Source organism: Nothoprocta perdicaria, unplaced genomic scaffold, assembly GCF_003342845.1.
Source record: "Nothoprocta perdicaria isolate Ctin4 unplaced genomic scaffold, notPer1 scaffold_50, whole genome shotgun sequence".
Taxonomy (NCBI): Eukaryota; Metazoa; Chordata; class Aves; order Tinamiformes; family Tinamidae; genus Nothoprocta; species Nothoprocta perdicaria.
Genome location: NW_020455755.1, coordinates 1,380,218 through 1,399,261, shown reverse-complemented (window position 1 = coordinate 1,399,261; position 19,044 = coordinate 1,380,218). Strand labels below are relative to the sequence as shown.

Sequence of the window (19,044 nt, the reverse complement as noted above, 5' to 3'; positions counted from 1 at the left end):
CAGCTCTTTTGTGCGTGTTGGGGGTGCGTGTGTACGTACATAAATAAACGTACAAAAGGAACTGGCTCTTCGGAAGTAACGAGCAGCAACAGCTCTGATTGTCAGAGCTAAGGGTGCTCAGAAACTCTGACCTCTGTGCGCAACACTTATTGCAGAGTGTCTGGGTACGTTTCAATAGGTGCTTTTCTCTTTGTATTTAAATTTAGATCCAGATCTTCTTCTTTTTTTTTGGTGTCACTTTTCATTTTCTAAATAGCATTTTGTAATAGTTAGTTTATGTTGATGGCTGATTAGGATTTGGTAAAGGTGAAAATTCTGATAAATAAGGATGTGAAAACCCAACTCCCTGTGTATCTCTGAAAAGAAATTGAGCGACTAAATATGAGCGTGACCTGGTGAAAGTGTACAAGTTGTGACAAGAAAAAGAATAACATTACTGTTTTGTTATAGTTTATATCCAAAACTCTTTAATGATTCTCTTTACTTTCTGTGTGTAAACAGGCTTTACTGTGCAGGTCTTGGCATTGATGGAATTCACCATGTAGCATGGGTGGAATTATAAGAAGATTTAGGATTAAACTCTGCTCTCTTCATCCCACTTTGCCTTTTCTCATATTCCTCAGTTGTTTTATAAGCAGTTATAATTTTTATTGTGATGACCCATGTTGAATGGTAATATAAAGTTGAGCTGAATAATGCAGGTGAAACAGGTTTTTATTTAGGTTCCACTAGATGAGAATAGTTTAGTGGTTTCAAGAAGATCCTCATTACTGACAGCAGTGAGATGCTAGACTCCATTTCCTTTTCTTCTAAACCCTGGTTCATACATGCTTTTAAGGGAAGAAAAAGACTTTTTTATTTTTAGAAGTCCTATTTACATGAATTCATTATAGCCGATATTGCAGCATTAGGACTTAAAATTCCAGCCTGCAACCAGAGAGCTGCTGGTCTGACATGCTACACTGGAGATTTTATTATTAGGTTGAAATACACCTCTAGTAAAGGAGAGAGTTGAAATTGGTTTATTTCCAACAAGAATTAGGTTAGCGTTCATATGCTAAGCGATCCGTTGGTAGCAACTCTTCCCAGAGCAAATGTTCATCACTGGTGGCAGCAGGTCTGCCTAAGGAGAATTAAGAATATACATAATCTCATTTTTTTTTCTTTCTTTCCTGTACTTCTGCTCCCTCCTCCGTCTAGTTTCAGCTGTTTTGTGTTTTGCCACTTCTTTTAAAAACTTGCAGTTGTTGATCTTGTTTGTGCCACAACTTCCAGGAACAAATCGGAGTAGAGGGGTGGGGGACGTGTGAGGAAGCCCCTCTGCCCCCGGGAGCGCAGCAGGGACGCGCTCCCCAGCGGGCACATCTGAGTAGCGAGGGAGGGACTGGCTTGCTCCCATCCTCGTCTAGACCAAAGTTACTTTAGCAAAAGGTTTGGTGCTGCAGGAAACTTTGATTTTTGGACTTGTAACTTCGAGAGTTGGTGCTGTGTGTGCCTGCACCTTCTGTGTGATAGATAGCAGCTCAATAGCAAGTAAGGATTCTCGATGTGTTTTCCTTTTTAACATTATTTCTTGCCCAGAAGTCCTGCTTGAATCTGAATGACCACAGAAGGAACTTCCAACTCAGAAGTATCTTCACGTGAGCTTCAAACTATTTATTTTTCTTCTGGGTTATTCATATGTCTGAGTGCATTGGTTGGCTTTCTAAAAAGCTTAATTGGATGGGGTAAATGCATCCTGCTGTGCAAAGCAAGAGTAGGTCTAGAGCAGTTCCTGGGCACATACTGTGGTTTTTCTCTCCAAGGTGTCTGATAATGCCATAAACAAGTAATTACTAATCCAGCGAACTATTAAAAGTCGATAATGGTGAAGAATAGAGAGAAGACTGGCTTTCTGACAAGCTGGTTTACCTTAATTAAACTGGTGAGTGATTAATATGGACAGCTGATCTTGTGGCTTTAATTAGATGCATTTAGAGTTTTGTGTGAATAAGAGATGTCTCGAACCATCCCACAGGTTAATGGCAATACAATACTCTTATCACAGGCATGTATCTTTCAAATGGCTGGGTAGATGGTTAATAACACGTTTTAAAGCTTGATTTGAAACTTCTCTTAATGGGTTATTAGAAAACAAGCAAGTCAATGCCAGTTTGGTATAAAACTGAATTTTCATAAAATATTTTCAAAAAGAGAGGCAAAAAGAGAGTTCAGTGGTTTCATCCTGCTGTTTAGATATTTCCATTACAGGTAGTTTACAGAAGGTTGAGCTTAAAGAAGATTTCAAGGTGATTTTTAAAATAATGTATGAACTATAGTCTGAATTTTCTGTGATGTTGCTAGAAATCGAGGCTGTGTTGTGCCTCTTTGGAGAGAGCTTTTGAAGTTCATGTGTCAAAAAAGTTCATGTGACAAAAAAGAATAAAGGAGGGGAAAATATAAATTAGACAGTGTTCAAATCACACTAATAAACAGGTGGGTTTGTCGATTTTCTGCTCAGAAAGTGGAGGGGTGGTGGTGGTCTCTTGCTGTTCGATCTCTTCTTTCTTTACTTGAACTTGGCAGGTCCCACTCAGCTTCTCTCTTTTTGTTTCTCAGAGTGATTTGGTTAAAAAAAACGAATGATGATTTAAAAACAACACCTTTTTTTCCAGTGTGACATGCGATGTTGTGTCTCTCAGGCAGGACAAAGGTAATTTGCCCGGGTTTTTGAAAGGATTTCTCATTAAAAGGCAGCGGGGCAGAGTGAGGAGACCTTGAGCCGCAGGGATTGCTTGTTTACTCTCTGTAGTAACAAATCCACATTCTGCTGGAAAGGTCTAGCAAAGCAATCTGCAAATATTTAGAGTTCCTTGCTAATAAGCTGAGTATTTTGTCTTTTTAACCAAGGAGTGGCAAGATCTTGTCAAGGTGAGCAGCTGTTGGTAAACCTGAAGGCCAGGCTTTTGCATTTCTTCTCATTATTTAGGAATCCACACATAATTGAGTCTCTTCCTCTCGCTTTCAGCACGAGGCTGAGGTGGCAGACGGTGCTGCTGTTGCTTTGTTTTAAAAGGAACTTTATCAGCCCCTTGTTTGCTGCTGTTGCTGGGGCGCTGGGACTTCCTCCCGCGGCGCCGGCTGCGGCTCCCCTCTCCACATCCATGACTTGGGAATCCAAGGGCAGCGGCGCTGCTTGCCCGGGAAGGCTTCGATGCACAACAGCAGACGTGACCCCTGCCTTTCCTGGCTTTACTGAAGGCTCTAGGAACAACGGAGCAAAAGTGTTTCTTTTGCCCCAATTAGATTTCTAAGCTTTGTAAACGCAACTCTTTGCTGGGATGTGCTATCAATCAACCTTGCAGTGTGCTGATTTGAATCAGTCTGCGAGGGCGAGGAGAAGTGAGCCTTTTGTCAGGAGGCTTATGTCAGCTCTAGGTAGGTCTTTGTCTCAACTGGAAATTCTTCGGGGTCTGCAAATCAGAAAAGGTCAGCGACTGAAGTGTTAGAAACACTGATAGATAGTGCATGAAAATGAGACCTCACCTCGAAAATGAAAATTGACCTCTAAAATGAGAAATGAATCTCTATTATCCCTGAACAACACCCCGATGGCATTTCTAAATCCCTCTAATTTTGTACAAGGTGCTTGGCGTGCGTCTCCTTAGCCCGCGCGGCCGAGCAGTCACTCTAAGGTGAACTCGTTGGCACGCGTGTGTCTTCAGCGCGGTGCCGTTTTGGAGGTGGCTTTGGGGTGCTTGCAGAGGCAGGTGAGCACTTGCTGCTTCCGAAGCTCCCCCAGCCTTTGGACACACTCTCTGTGCCTTGCCTTGCTCTTCTGCTTGCAGTTGCAGGTTGTACGTTCTCCTGCACTGTGAAATATTTTCCATTTGCAGGAAGTGTGCCCAAAACACGGAGGGGAGCAGGAACATTTCCAGGTTCTTTTGCTGGCCTGTGTGTATTGCTCTTTCATTGCCTTTCGTGGGCTTTGCATGTAGCATATTCTGCTTGCAGCTTTCCGTGGGGCTGTTGGCACTTGCTCTTGCTTCCCGGAGGCCGAGGTCACGTCTGGGAAGCGCAGGGAAGATGGGAGGAGGTGAAAGAGGAAGAGCAAAAAATATGCTTCAAATCCAGGCATTTTGATGCTGAAATTGCCTAACCCAAACTGTGTCTTCACACATCAGAGCTTAATGCTGATAGTGATTTACTTACACTTCCTAGTTAATAATTAGACAGTGGGAGACACCATATATCACTCTTAATGGAATATATGGGGTCTGATGAGAGTTTTCTGTTTTGACTAATAAATTTTAACCAAAATCACCAAGCTTAATGAAATATTGCAGCCCAGGAAGTGTTTTAAGTCTTGTGCTGAGAAAACACTGTTATTTTACTCAGTAAATGAATTTATCATTCATTCTGTATCCTGAGCCCTTGCTGGCTCTGGAGCATGGGCTGAATGCAGGGCTGTGAACTAGAAAGCGGAAAAACTAATCAAATCCTTAAAGACCAAAGGCAGCGAGGCAGGTCTGGACTGACTTTTTCAGTGGTGGCCTCTGGCTACATTCACTTTTATTTCAGTAACCATTGTTAGCATGATTTATAACTTCAGCTTTAAGATGTACACTACTTAGATGTAATAAGATGCTTTGCAGCTTTTATTTCTGTTTCCTAATTTCCCTCTTTTCCCTGCTTTTTTAAAATTTTGTTTTCTCCTTGCCTTTGTCTCCTTCCCCCTCTTTTGCTGTCCCCTTGCCATGGCCGCTGCGTTGGAGGAGCGTTTCGCCAAGGCCAGCGCAGCGGTGGCCGCCTCGGCCGCAGGCTGCTCCGCTGGTGGCCGCTTAGTTAGCCCAGTCTGGTGAGAGGATCTCCTGTACGTGGAGGAGAGGAGCCCCAGCAAACAGCAGGGCCCCACTTTGGTTCACTGAGTGGCACACACTTCAGTTCCTTTGCAACCACCACGCAGAACGCTGCCTTGTCGGAAGGAGCGTGTCCTGCCCACCTCCCTCGTACAGCAGTAGGAACCTGCCCTGATGAGCACACCTTGCTCTAGCCAGGGCAGACACAAGGTCTTGGTGGCACTCTGTGGTCTACCAGTCTCTGGATTTGGTGAACCACGAGGAAGAACAAGCTCTGCTGAAAACGTCCCGTTGCTTGGTTCTGTGGGAGTTTTGTCTGGATGACAGAGCAGAGCTCTCCAGCTGGCCGGGGTGCTGTAATAGGGAGAAAGGTGTTTCCCTGGGCGTTTGGCCAAGTACATCCTGGATGCCGTGGTGCTCGTGATCTAGCTGAGGCACCAGAGCGGCAAGGTAAGACCGTAACTGTGCCCTGCCGCCGGTACGGGGGCAAGGAGCTAAAACTTAGCAGCACCGTTTCTTGCTGCTGTCAAACCTCTCCCTCCCACCTTGCTTTTGACAGAATATTGACTAGAAACCTAGATCCCATTTCTACCGAGCCTTAGGGGCAGCTGTTTGCCGAGTCGCCGCGTTACACAGGTTTACTGTGTCGTATGTCTGTGTAACACTGGATTTGGATCTTGTATTTGGCTGCCAGAAGTGACTGTGATGAAGTGGGAGAGATAAACTGATAGATTGTGTGCCAGAAAGATGTTGGGAATCAATCAGATAAACGGGGCAGAGAAATAGCTTGCTCTTTGCTAGTGATAATAAACCAGTGGCCTCTGTTCCTGAATTCTTAAATGTAATTGCTGTAGTAATAATCGCCAAAAATAAACAAATCGGGGATGTATGTGAGGGGGCAAGAGACATAGGAAAGTTTTAATTGTGTTTTTCTCCTTCAGTATGATATATGCCTTGAAGGAGGGGAAAGTTGTGCACAGGTGTAAAGATTTTCTTTGTTAATTGAGTCTTTACTATGCCTTTTTTATCCTTAAATAAAAGTGCTACCTCTCTGCTTTTATGACATTGCCCTTGGGGGTGCATGCCTGTTCTCCAGGCAGGTCCTTGGAGCTGGGGAGCGCAGGGTGCCCTCGTTTCTCCCAGGTAGGTGAGAGCGGGGTGGCCTTGGGGACCACCGTGGTCTCCTTGAGCTGCCTTTTCTGTGCTTTTTAGGTCCTGTCTTTGCTTTCGCCACGGAGGGTGCCCGGACCACAGCGCTGCTGGCTCTGTGTAGCCTTTTAGATCACGCATGACGTTGTGCGAAATGTCACCTGTATAAACGGCATGGAAGGGAGCGCGGCGCTGTTCCCCTATCCATCCAAAATTAACTTGGGTTTTAACTCTTCCAGGCAACCTTCGATGTTATGCTCCAGCCGCATGGTCTGCAGGGGCTGTTGTGTAAGGGGCGGACAACCTGCAGCACTTGGCACTTGTAGCCTTGTTGGTTGGACCTTTCTGGAGCCTTTGGCTCTGCTCTTGTCACTCATGTTGTCCCTAGGAGAACCTCTTTGTGAAGAGAGAATCTTTAAAGGCCTTTGGTTCTTGCCTTGGGGGTTTCAAGGAAGTTTCTAAAACTGTAGCCCACTGATTGGGAATCTGGCAGCTAGTTTCCTAAGTCTTTTGAGAAATCCATGAAGTTGCTCTTTACTTTTAAATAAGATTATTTTCTTCTTCTTCTAGCTCCTTCGAGAACTTATTGAACGTAAAACAAGCTCACTGGACCCCAACGATCAGGTCGCAATGGGCAGGTAAGTTGGAAGTCATCTGCAACGTCTGTGGTTGGACTTGATGGCCTCGAAGGTCTTTCCTGACCATAATGGTTCTATGATCACCAGCTTCACCCTAGCATTGTGCCTCCATCCAGAAGTGCACAGCTCCTGTTCCTTCTATAAGCCAGATTCCTTCTATAAGCCAAAATTGTGAATGTCTCTGGAGAGAACATCTGAGTAATAAACTGCCAAGCAACTGATTAAAGTAATATGCCATTAATGAAGTAAGTCGTTCTCTATACCATACTCCCTAGTTATGGATTGTGCTGCCAGAATCTGAGTTCCCCAGAGTCTGGACACTACAAGGAGCTTTTACCCTACTTTAGCAAGGAGGGACCAGCTAAAGTGACCAACTGCTGCTAAAATTTGGGATTTTAGCATTATGAGCTGATTTGTCAGTGCATGAGGGGAGTGACCTGTAGTGAGATCAGTTTAAAACAATTCCTGTCTATGCCTTCTCCCTGCTGCAAGAAAACATAGAAATACTATTAAAACAGCATCGGGGAATGTTTTCTTTGTGCCAAAAGTAAAATATGATTCTGTGCAGGAAAACTCTTATTTCTCACTTTAATTCTATGATTAGAAATTTAAAAATATTCCAAATACCACTTAGAGAGCAGGATACATTTAAATAGCTGTGGGCCATTATTTAGAAAGGCATGAAGGCAAAGGAAGGCTGAAAATGCTGGAATAAGGCTCTGCACTGAAAACGTGCTATGGGTCTGTGCATGGGCAAGGGGAGAAAATGCTTTAGGAAATTTTAGTGTTGGTGAAATAACTTTTATTCTTTTAAAATATTACCCAAATTTTAGTGCAGTGTGTCAAATTTATTTTCTGTATGTCTGGAATATTACGGAAAGCTATTCACTATAATTTTACATGATATAGGCAAAATTACATTTAAGTGGTGATTACATTGTACATTTATCTGACTTTACAATAAAATAGATTACAGTAATTATGATTATATTAAGATTGCAGTAATTGGATTTTGCTAGATTTTTTTCCCTGATGTTAGGTTTTCATTTTATAAATCAGGTAAGATGATGCTCATTTTCATAAATATATTTATAACTAGCAGAAGTTTTCCCCAGCTGAAACTCTGTTGGCTTGATGAAGTTTTCTGTTTGAGAAGTAGAGTTTCTTTCTAGGTGCAGGTAGGGATCAGACAGCACTTTCTGAAATTGTTTATTGCTTTCTTTTTTTTTTCAGCTTTGCACAGTAATAGATGGAGCATTCTATAGGGCTTCTTGCTGAGATTTGCCAGGTTTAATAGTCAGAGGTGGTGGAGAGAAATACTTGCTTGTAATTTTCAATATGCTTTGAAAAACGGAGCGAGGAAATAAATTCAGAGCATCTCCTGCGTCACAGTAATTCTGTTCATGAAGTTAGAATAACCTATCTCACTTAAGGAATCAGTTTAAGATCTGGCAGACCATCTGTTCTGTTATGGGCTTTCTATATGCAAAATACAAGCCATTCTAATAATCAGTGCTGAAACAGAAAAGGCAATACCTTTAGAGACGATTTTACAGATTTTAGCATTTATATTTGGTAAAGATTTCCTTCTTAATTCTAAAGATTCTTGAAAAATATCAGTAATCAAAATGGATAAAAATGGAGCCAAGCTCGTGTCCTCTGTGGGTTTCCCTGCACACAGAATATTCTTGGTGACTAGTGATCCCTTCATTGGCATCAGCTGCTCTGGTCTGTGTTTCCCTTTGTGGCTGGAGCGAGCGAAGGTGCCTGTTGCTGAAATTCCATGTTCTTGGAGAGAAGCAGCACCGCAGGCTTTTGCAGCTCCATTCCTGCTTTCCTGAGGTGCTCCTTCTCCTTCACTTTTGTAACTGTAATAGGTAGAAGTTGTACCCCAATGTGCTTAATGCATATTTGTGTGCTTGTTTTAACTGTCACTTAGCTATGCCTTTGCTTTCTTAGACAGTGGCTGGCCATCCAGAAGTTACGAAGCAAAATAAAGAAGAAAGTGGACAGAAAAGCCAGCAAAGGAAGGAAAATACGGTGGGTGACAGTTTGCACCGGAATATATCCAAAAGTGTGGGGTTTTGGAAGATAAAATCTGACTGCCTTGTGCTTGTGCTGGGGTGCACTGGTAGTATTCCTGCCTTTTGCCAGGAAGCCCATAAACGGCACTTGTGCAATGTATGTTTAACTACCTAAAATGTGGAGAGCAGCCCCAGGAAATACTACAGAAATACTCAAGTGAGGTAGGTGTCTGTTTCCCACGGACTGGAATTTGATGTGTAATCTTCAGATGCTTTTATGAATCCCATCACAGCTTAATTTAGCTCCCCTGCATTTCCCATTCTGCCTCCTGGGTCGCTAATTTGGGTTGATGGCTCCCACTGTATTTCGGTTGGAAGAGTTGTCCACGCTTTAGTGTGGCAAGAGGAGCAACATGGAGAGGAATTTCCCCCCCTTTGCAGAGCAGATGCATTAGTCTCCCTGAGTTTAGCGTGACTGCATGATTTGTAGTGGAGGAGGTGTTTGTGGCAGGGAGGCATGCTGAAAAGCCGCTCCGCTTCCTGAAAAATCCGCAACATTAACCATCCTTTTGTGAGTAAACTATAAATCGTGAGTTTAGATGGCATCTGATAGAAAGTCAGTGGAGTCAGTCTGGGTCAGGCCTGGCATAGCAATTTTTAAGATAGATGTCATAAGATAATTTATTAAAAGAGGGAAGAGCTACTTTGTTGGCCTGAAAAGCCTATAATTATTGACTATCAATATTCTTTTCTGTCAGCATCACACATAATTGGATATATTCATGATTCAGTCAAAACTACTGACAACATCACACAACTGAGTCAGACTCGTAAACCTCGAGGAATAATGGGGCAGCCTCGCGCCGCGCGCAATCTGCGCGCGCCAGCATCCCTGGGAGAGCTGCTATCTCCCCGTGTCAGTCGCCTCTTACATCTCGGGCACCGGTTTTTCTTTTCTAAATAAAAGTTGCACTGACCCCCTCAGGGAAAATGCCAATAAAAGAGAAATGTGTCAGTGGCTGTGTTTTGGATCAACCTGCAGTTAAGCTCCAGCATCTTTCCAGAACGGTTCTATGGATCACTGCCTTTTCTTGTTTTTCACGCTCTAAAATGAGGGCTGCACTGCTGAGTGGGTTTTTTTGTTTGGGTTTTATTTTTTTATTTTTTTATTTTATTTTTTTTTATTTTTTTTATTTTTTATTTTTCATTTTTTATTTTTTATTTTTTATTTATTATTTTATTATTTTATTATTTTATTATTTTATTATTTTATTATTTTTTTATTTTTTTATTTTTTTATTTTTTATTTTATTTTTTTATTTTTTTATTTTTTTATTTTGGTAAAGCTCTTTGAGGTCCTGGAAAACTGAAGGACCCCTGTGTAAGGGTGGACCTGCAGAACTGGCTAAAAATAGGTTCTTGTGAGCTAAAAATCCCCTCCAGGAAAAATTCCCATATAAGCAAACCAAGGGGACTATGGGGATGACAGAGTGGAAAGGTGTTTCTAGGCAAATGCTTATGAATCCTTTTGTGTGCCCTTTGTAAGACTCTAAAAGTACCAGCACCTTGGATAAAACATTTTAGACAGCCAGCATGGTGTTGTACACCAGAAGCCATTGGTTTGGGGTCTTGCACCCTTCAACACAAGGTCTGAAGCCAGCTTCTCAGTCTGAATTTTTCAGTATTAAATCATGTATCTGGGAGGTGCTAGAATATAAGCTATTCAAACCACTGTCTGTAAGTTCCCAGCCCGGGGTGGGAAGCGGAGGCCCCGGCTGAAGGAGCAGCCGGCTGCAGAGCTGCTCCGTCCCTGGCTCCCAGTGCGGGCCCTCCGGGGTTGTGTTTATGTGCTCGCATGCAGTTCCTGCATGCTGCACATCCTCTGCCTGGCTGTGAGTCAAGGACTTGCTTGTTAGTCAGCTATTCAGCACGTCCTATCATCTGATTACTCTGCTAAGCGTGTTGTACGAAAGGAGGAGGAGGGAAGAGAGGAGACACTGCCATCTGCAACTAGTGAGTCATTAGATACCAGCCACCAGGAAAGCCAGTACTTTGCATTTCAGACACTCTTACATTTCTATTTGAGCAGCAACATTTCCTTTTCATTAATAGTTAGTAATGTGCCGCCTGCTTATTTCCTGCATTATTCAGGTACCATGTCCATAGCAAGCTGGTGAGCTTCATGGCACCTATTGACCACTGTACAATGAATGATGACGCCAGGTGAGTAATAGATTAATTATGTTTCTCAAATGGCTTCATGACAGCATGATATTGACCTGTTCTTCAGTCTGTCGCCCTCTCCATTTCTTCTTATCAGTTAACCATTTGTCACTGGCATCATAGCCTGGGTGTCTTGGTCACATCTGTCCAGGCAGTCTAGCTGAGCTTTCACTCTGTAATTACTGTGACACTGAACGAGGAGTTTTCATAAATCTTGATATGTGCATTTTGATTCCTGCTTTAAAATTCTTCTGGTTTTGAAATAGTTTTTGAATTGGAAATCTCAAGCATTTACGGTTCTATTTACTATCTGTTATCTTAATTCAGCTAATAACTGAAATAATTAAGATTCACTCAAGACTAAACATCACTTGCATTTATTTCTATTAATAAAGAATTTTCTTAGAATACTGTAATGCCTTAACTTGTAAATTAATAAGGAATTTTCAGCGCAGCTATATGCATAGTTGCTAGATAATATTCCCTGTATAAACCTGTATTTCTTTGCGTGACATTCCTAACCTAAATCTCCAAATGCTCAGCTTTTTGTGGGAAGGAGGTAGTATATTTCTTTCCAGTGAATGGATGTGGAAGGCTTGAGAAACATCTTTCCCCTGGGTTGTGAACATGTTTGTGCTGTGTGAAAGTGAGAGAGACGTCATTCATCTGCTTGGAAAATGCCGAGCAAGTCCCTGCTGCTCCTACACTGCTGCCTAGTGCACTTCTGCGGTTGTGGGTAAGGGTTCTTCAGGAAGCAGGCACTAACGCATTTGGCATCCACAGCAGGACCTTGCTGTTTCATCACAGGAGTGCTCTTTCTCATAATCGTTTTTTTCTTTTTATTTTTGATGGGGAAAATGCTCTAATTTCCGAATATGATCTAGATCCTCTTGGGACAAGAAGAAATGTGCTGGCAATGCAGAGGGAGATTCCAGCCGTACAAAGTTCGCTCCCCATCCTTGCCTGGATCATAGGAAGAGAGGGACCTAAATGCCTTTGGCAGTGTGCGGTTAGATGTGCGTTTGTGGCTGTTTGGATCATCCCAGGATCCCCGCCACGCACTGCAGTGGGTCTCAGAAGCCGTTAGAGCTAACAGGACCCTACGTCTGTTACGCTGTCGACATAGCCACCGCCGTGGTGGGGACCGTGTGTTTGACATCTGTTTCCCTGGAAATGTCTCCGGGGGTTTCTGCACCAGGAACAGGTTATTACCTGGCTTTACACCTCCTTGGTGCAGCAGCGTGGCAGCAGCTGCTGCCGCCTCTTGTCTGACTGCGGGAACTTAGTTCCTGCGTGAAGTTTATTAGCCGCTTTGCAGACCCAACATGCTGTTCATTAATGGCATTTAAGTGTCCTGCTGCCTCACGGTGGTTTAACCTTCTAGGATGACGCTGTCGGGTAACGTGTTTGCAGCCCAGCCAGCGTGCCTGAGGGTTGGATGCTGCCGACAAACCCAACCTGTTCTGCCAAGATTGGGTTTTTGAGCAGAACTGGCACCTGGATGGAGCAGTGCAGTGGTGTTCGAGGCCTCGGGGCCCTGTGCAGTTAGGCCATCCTGCACTATTCTGCCTGTGCCTTGAAGCAGAGGTAAGGATGGTCCCCTGGAAGGTCCCTGTGCAGTGCTGGCACGGCGGGCGATGCCCAGATGCCAGGGATTTGGCACACACAGCTTTCCCTCGCTGCTCCTGCTGGCTGAGGAAACAAAGAGCAAAAGCCCCCGAGGAGCAGCCTGGGCGCTGGATAGAGACAGGGATGAGCAGCCCCTCAGCGACCGTGCTGCAGCCCGAGCTGGAGCAGAACAACACCCACAACAGGGCCTTTGTCAACATCACTGCCACCTTCTTCCTTACTCCTGCTGCCGCTTGGAATAATAGCGTTTGTGCAGGCAATTAATCTTCCACTTGCCAGTTTTTCATGCACCCTACGCATGGGCATGGCTGTTTAACCCCGTGCTCACATATATTATGTTGTAATGTGTGGGACACCGGTGGCCTCCAGCTCTTCTCTGTTTTAACCCCTCTTTGGTAGTATTTTAAAACATACACTGCAAGGTGATTTTTATGGTTATCCTGGGATGTATGTTTATGGACTTAAATACATTTATAGTACTCTTGGGCTGAGTTTTTTTTTTTAATCAGTCCAAGGTCACTGCTATGTAAATGGACCTGCCCTGAGACAAGGAACGTGAAGGCAGAAGTTGGAAGTGGCTGTGCTGTAGTGGTTATCCACAAGAGAGGAGCTGTCTCAGGTGGGAATTATCCAGGATTAGATCCAGGATTGATCTTTCTCTGATCACGATTTGCTTTGGTTTGAGGGGACATCATGTTGGTGCCATAATTTGGCGTTCCCTTGAAATATATTTTTTCCACCTGCGTGATCAAAGGTGCTTTATTGATCCCGTTACTCCAGTATCTGAGCACATTATAATCATTACAATCCTATAAGCAGCCAAGTTTGGGCACGTAAAGCCTGTGCTTCTGGGAAGAACTGTGTGTGGCTTTTGGTTTTGCTGCAGTCTCTGTCAGCTCTGACGCAGAGCTCTTCACATCACAGCACTGTGTTTGTCCTGGGCAAAGCTCAGCCCCTGTGTTTGTAGAACAGAAACTCCGTGCAGACCCTTGAAGAAAAAGGTGTCATATCAGGTTGCTGCTACCTTTGAGAAAAACCACTTTTTCAGCTCGGGAAGACGGGTCACTCTTAGGAGAGATGTTCCTTGAGGACACAGGTGTTTGGTCCAGACACCTCTGTCCCCACAGCAGCTCGGGTTAGTCTGACAGGTGAGACCAGACTGCCCGAGTATGCCACAGCGGTCTAATCAGCTGGAACAGCAGCGATGCTTTAACTGGCGCTACCTTTTAACAGCGTCACTAAGGGCTCTCGTGCCTCTTTTATTAGAGGCTCGCTCTGTTTCTCATCAGCTTGCCGAATGACCGTAACTCGCGGCGCGGACCTGGCCTCGTGGTGGGGAGGATTAGAGCGCCGCGCTGGGGCGCGTTGCCAGGCTGGTGACCGCGGCGCGCGGCGGAGCTCGCCCGGGGGCTGCTGCCATGGGCATGGGCGCTTCCTCACCCAGCAAGCGGCTCCTCATCCGCGGCGGGGTTTGCTCCCCTTAGAGCCCAACTAGAGGGAAGGTGATGGCCGTGATGGCACCGGGACAGACCGTGCGGTGTCACACGGCGGTGCAGGTGCCTTTCCCGGGGCTGAGGGAGCTGCCCCTTGCTCCTCTTCAACCTCTAGCCATTGTGCTTTTGTGTTTGTCACTGGATAGCAAGCCGGCCTCTTCCTTGGAGCAGCTGGGATCACAGAGATGGCTCGTTTGCCTGGAGTGGGATGACACTTCTTGCACCATCAGAATAGGGCCTGCTGGAAGCTCAGTTAAGACACAGCTTATCCAGCTGCCAGCGAAGGCTGGATTAGAGCGTTTCTCCTGGATTCAGCCAGCATGTTGGGTATTTTCCCCATCAGCGTTGCAGCTCTTGGACTTAGCGCCGCTGCTTTGTCGCTGGGAGTCTTACTGCAAGCAGAGCGGGGTACGGAGAAGGAAATCCTGGTATTAAAGGATTAATTTTCTTATATGACATAAGAGTTTAACATAAAAAAAATAATAATGGAAGTTGGGGAGATACTCGCCTTAAACTTAGCTCACTTTGTACTTTGGGTATTAAAACACCATGAGACTAGATTAATGGAGGAATTTGGGCTCTGGGCTTGTCAATCCAGGACTGTCCACTGAGGGAAAAGTTGCTCCAGGAAACAAAGTGCTGCTTTTGGGAACAGCTGGATGAGCCCGTGGACTTGGGCTTATCCTGGGAAGTCTGTTCCTGTAGGTGCAGTCAAGATTCCCATGGCTTTCAGCCATCCTTGGGGAAGGTGGTGGTCCAAGGAGGTTTCTCCTGCTTTGAAGCCAGCAGTCCCGAGCTGTACGTGACCCAGCTCAGGCCGATGGGCTGGAGTCATCGCATCCCAACGTGGGGCGTTCGACATCCCTCCTAAGGAGACGGATGCTGCTGTTAGGGAAATTTCCCTTTCAAAGGGGGAAAAAAAATAACCTGTTAAGATCTGTGAGATGATTTGTCGTTCTTCCCTCGTGAGACAATTTGTCTTCCCCTGCATCAAATCTGTTATAAAGCAGTCACGCTGTGAAGGAGGGGAATGGTCGCCGGGCTGCGAAGGTGCGGAGCGGGCGCGCTGCTTGGAGCACGTTGGAGATGGAGCCCCTTGGAGATGGAGACACGGGCCCTGTGCCGCCCTCCGTGCTTGCCCAGCCCCTGCTTTGAGCCGTGGAGCTGATGGTGCTGAGCTAGGGGACCGTGCTGCAGAACCGCGGTGGAGATGGGGAAGGTGCCGAGAGCCGAGCGGGGCCAGAGCGAGGGAGGCCCGCGCTGCTCGCGCTGCTGCAGCCGGGCGGCTGCGGCGTGCGTGCTGATTTACGGGGAGGTGTGCAGCACCGGTGACACTGAGGGCACGTTTGAAGCGCGGGTCTCGTCCGTCTGCAGGGGCCGCAGGTCCCCGGGGACGCGGCCGCTGCTGCCCCGATCCCGGCTCCGTCCTCTGCAGTCCCTTTGTTCAGGGCAGGAACCGGCTCCCTGCGGCGCTTGTAAATCCTGTGCGTGGCCCTGCGAGACCAGCCCGAGGGCACGCGTCAGCCCTGTGATTTAGAGCCAGCCAGGAGTGGGACACAGCGGGACACGCGGGACACGCGGGACACGCTGGGACACGCGGGACACGCTGGGACACGCGGGACACAGCGGGACACAGCGGGACACAGCGGGACACGTGGGACACAGCGGGACACGTGGGACACAGCGGGACACGTGGGACACGCGGGACACAGCGGGACACAGCGGGACACGCGGGACACAGCGGGACACAGCGGGACACGCGGGACACAGCGGGACACGCGGGACACAGCGGGACACAGNCGGGACACAGCGGGACACGCGGGACACAGCGGGACACGCGGGACACAGCGGGACACAGCGGGACACAGCGGGACACACGGGACACAGCGGGACACACGGGACACACGGGACACACGGGACACAGTGCCACCTCGCGGGACCGCCGGCCGCGCGGCGCCTGCAGGGGCACTTGTGTCTCTTGCGGGAACCAGACGTGAAACACTCCAGTTTATTCCGTTTTTTTTTTCTATTTATTAGGGATCCTCTAAGCTGAATTTCACAGTGCTGGGTAGTAGATTTCTTAGGATATGGACAGAAAGTTTTCCAAGCAAATTATTTACCCTCTGGCCCAGCATCTCTTTCACTAGGAGCTCTGTGTTTTCCCTGTTCCCCTTCTCCGTGGGTGCTCAACAGGGATGGACCTTTCTCTGATTCTGGTGAATTAAAAATTCTGGCTCCCAAAGGGACGTGTCGCTAGGAATGAGGCCGATGTGGTTATTTCAGTACTGCTTGGGGCTTACTCGAAATGATCCTTTTTTGTTTCTTCTTTCCCTTTTCGGCCTGCAGTGGGGAGGAAGGAGAAGGTACCTGGGAAAAGGCAGAGAAATTTGTCACTGGGTATTTTTGTAAGCGCCAAGCCCAGCAGTTCCCCCTGCCCTACACGCCAAGAAAACCCTCCTGCAAAGCAGCCCCCCGTAACGGTGTTCTTGTACCAAACCGGAGCCGAACCTGTGCAAAGGAAACACGGGAGTGTAATTGCAGAGAGCAGTGTGGACGGAGCCCGGGGAGCGCTCGCTGCTCCCGGGGTTTATATAGGGCTGCTTTATGTATTTATGAAGCCTTGGGCTGCTGATCGGCACGCGGGGCTCTCTGCTGGGGGATTTCACCCTACAGCACGTGGGCTGCACGCTCGGGGCGTGACGGCACTGAAGGAAAGGGGTGTCCAGGCAGAGCCCTCCCGCCCCGGCGCCTCCCGGCCCGCGAGAGGGACATAAATAATGAAGCCAGGGCCTCACACACATGTTTTATGGCAAATGGCTGTGTGCTTCCTGATCATTTTTTCCAGAAACAGGTTTTATGATAATATAGTAAAAATATTAAATTAGAAAATGCCTCACTAAGGGTGATAAAACCTTACTACGGTGGAAATAGGTAATTATCCCCTCTACAGCCTAAATGACAGTTTAAAAGAAATAAAAATGTTAGTGCTCATTACTTGCTTTTGTAGGTTGCAATAAAGGGTAAGTTAAATTTTAATTCAAGGAGGACCCCGGTGCTGACCTGCTCCGCGCGCCGCCGGTGCCGTTAATTACCGGCGCAGGTCGGCACCGCTCGCGCGCGCGCGGCCTCCGCGCTGACAGTTAGTGCGGGGGGTGGCGGGGAGGAATTTTATGTTTTTAACCAAAATCTGAGTTCATTATGCATCGCCTTAAGGGGGCTGAAAGTATTAAAATCCACACTTACCCTGGTGAATTGGAACAGAGACAAGGTTAAACCTGGAGGATTGATGAGTTTTGCTCTCTGCATGGGTAAACGCTGCCGCGGGGAGATGCTGCAGAACGGCGGCCCAGGGGCGGCAACGGGGGGACGTGGCCGTGGGCTCCGTTTGGGGTCTGGGAGCGTTTCCCACCCCAGTGTCTGCCCCACAGAGCCGGGGCGGCCGAGCGCCCCGCGCGGGGCCGGAGCCGCGAGGCGCCCGCGCGCCCGGCTCCGCAAACCGCTGCTTTGCCCTCCCCAGCGCTGCCGCCGTCCTTTCCAGAACTACATCGTTATTAAAACACCCTCTCCTTTCCTCCAGCTCTCTTCTCATGTTACTTTGATTTTTAAGATAAATAACACTAACCAACTTTGCTTTTTTTTTTTTTTTTTTTTTTTAAGAGGAACTTGCGGCTCTTATCGGGCCTGCTGCACGCATGCTCTTGCTTGACAGCTCCTTGCTGGGTCATTGGCTTTGCTTTTCAAGTACCATCAAGTTCAAAAAAAGTATGAAAACTAAATTATGTCCCACGTAGGCCGGCTGATGGAATCTTCCTTATGGCTCTGCGGTCTCATACATCCCATTAAAAGAGTCACTCTTGTTTCCTTACTTGCGGAGCCTGTGTGTAAAGGGCAGACTTACAGAACCCCTCGTGCTCTAGAGATCGGCTGTCCAGCCACGCTGGACTATTTACATATTTCTGTACTGCGCGGGCTTGATCTGTTGCAGGTTCTCCCCTTTGCCTGTATTTATTAATGAAGGTTTTGAATGCATTTCTAATTACACAAGGCCTTTTCACTGGAAGGAGCGGGCGGTTTTGGTGCAGCCCCAGCCTGACCTTGACGTGTAACTTGTCCCGCTCTCTTCTCCTCCCGCAGGACAGAGCTTTATCGGTCGCTGTTTGGGAAGCTGGCGCGTGCTGAGGAGCAGGAGCAGAGCTAGAGCCGCGCGGAGGACGCGGCCCCGGCGGGGCTGCGTCCCATTCCCAGCGCCCGTGAGCTCCCATTCCCAGCGCTTCTCCTCGCGTTCCTGCCCGTGGGCTGCGAGCTGCTGCACGGGGAGCACCGGCCCCACGGGCGCCCCTGCAAGAAACCCTGGAGGGTTTTAATCTGTGGGGCTGCGGGCTGCATCTCTGCAGCGTCTGACTCTGTCCTCACTGCCTCGAGAGGATTTGCATGTCATTTACATAATTAGTGTAGCCTTAAAACAGAGCGAAGGTGCTGGCCGCAGCAGCCACCGCCACGCACAGGGACATCGGTGACATCGGGCCCCGTCGGGGCTCATCCCGCAGGGAGCCGATGAAGCTGGTGCCGTTCCCGGCTCCCATCGATCCTGCAGCCCTGCTGCTCATGGTGACAGGGTCCGGCCCGGCCACCGCCACCCCCTGCGGCCGCTGGGACCCGGGCGCGGAGCCCAAGGGCAGAGCTGGGAATGAGCGCCCGCGGGGAGAGTGTGTCACCCTGCTGGGATCAATCACAAACGGGGGTTTCCTGGCGTAAATAACGTGAGCCCGGGACATGTGACCAGGGGGTGATGCTGGGGACCACGCGGGCAGCCGCGGCGCCACTGGGCGTGAACTGCGACCTAATTAAACTGGTTTTAAACTAAGGAGGCTCCTGTGATCCATGCGGCCGCCGGAGCGGGCAAGCGGGGACCGAGGGTGTCTCGCTCACACACAGTGACAGGCTCCATGGGAGGACGGATGGACGGACGACGGACGGACGGACACACACACAAATACACACACGCACGCACACACACACACACACACACACACACACACACACACACACA

At 47.6% G+C, this 19,044-nt stretch overlaps 1 protein-coding gene across 1 annotated transcript in view; it reads left to right on the top strand.

Moving 5' to 3' along the window:
• AATF (apoptosis antagonizing transcription factor) overlaps positions 1-18,459 on the top strand; it is a 38,960-nt gene extending 20,501 nt beyond the window's left edge. The window contains exons 9-12 of the mRNA XM_026047990.1: positions 6,558-6,625; positions 8,585-8,665; positions 10,801-10,872; positions 18,129-18,459. Coding sequence (XP_025903775.1) covers positions 6,558-6,625; positions 8,585-8,665; positions 10,801-10,872; positions 18,129-18,192 — 285 coding nt within the window. The 3' untranslated portion in view covers positions 18,193-18,459. The remainder of the gene's footprint in view (positions 1-6,557; positions 6,626-8,584; positions 8,666-10,800; positions 10,873-18,128) is intronic.
• Positions 18,460-19,044: the final 585 nt, after the last annotated feature.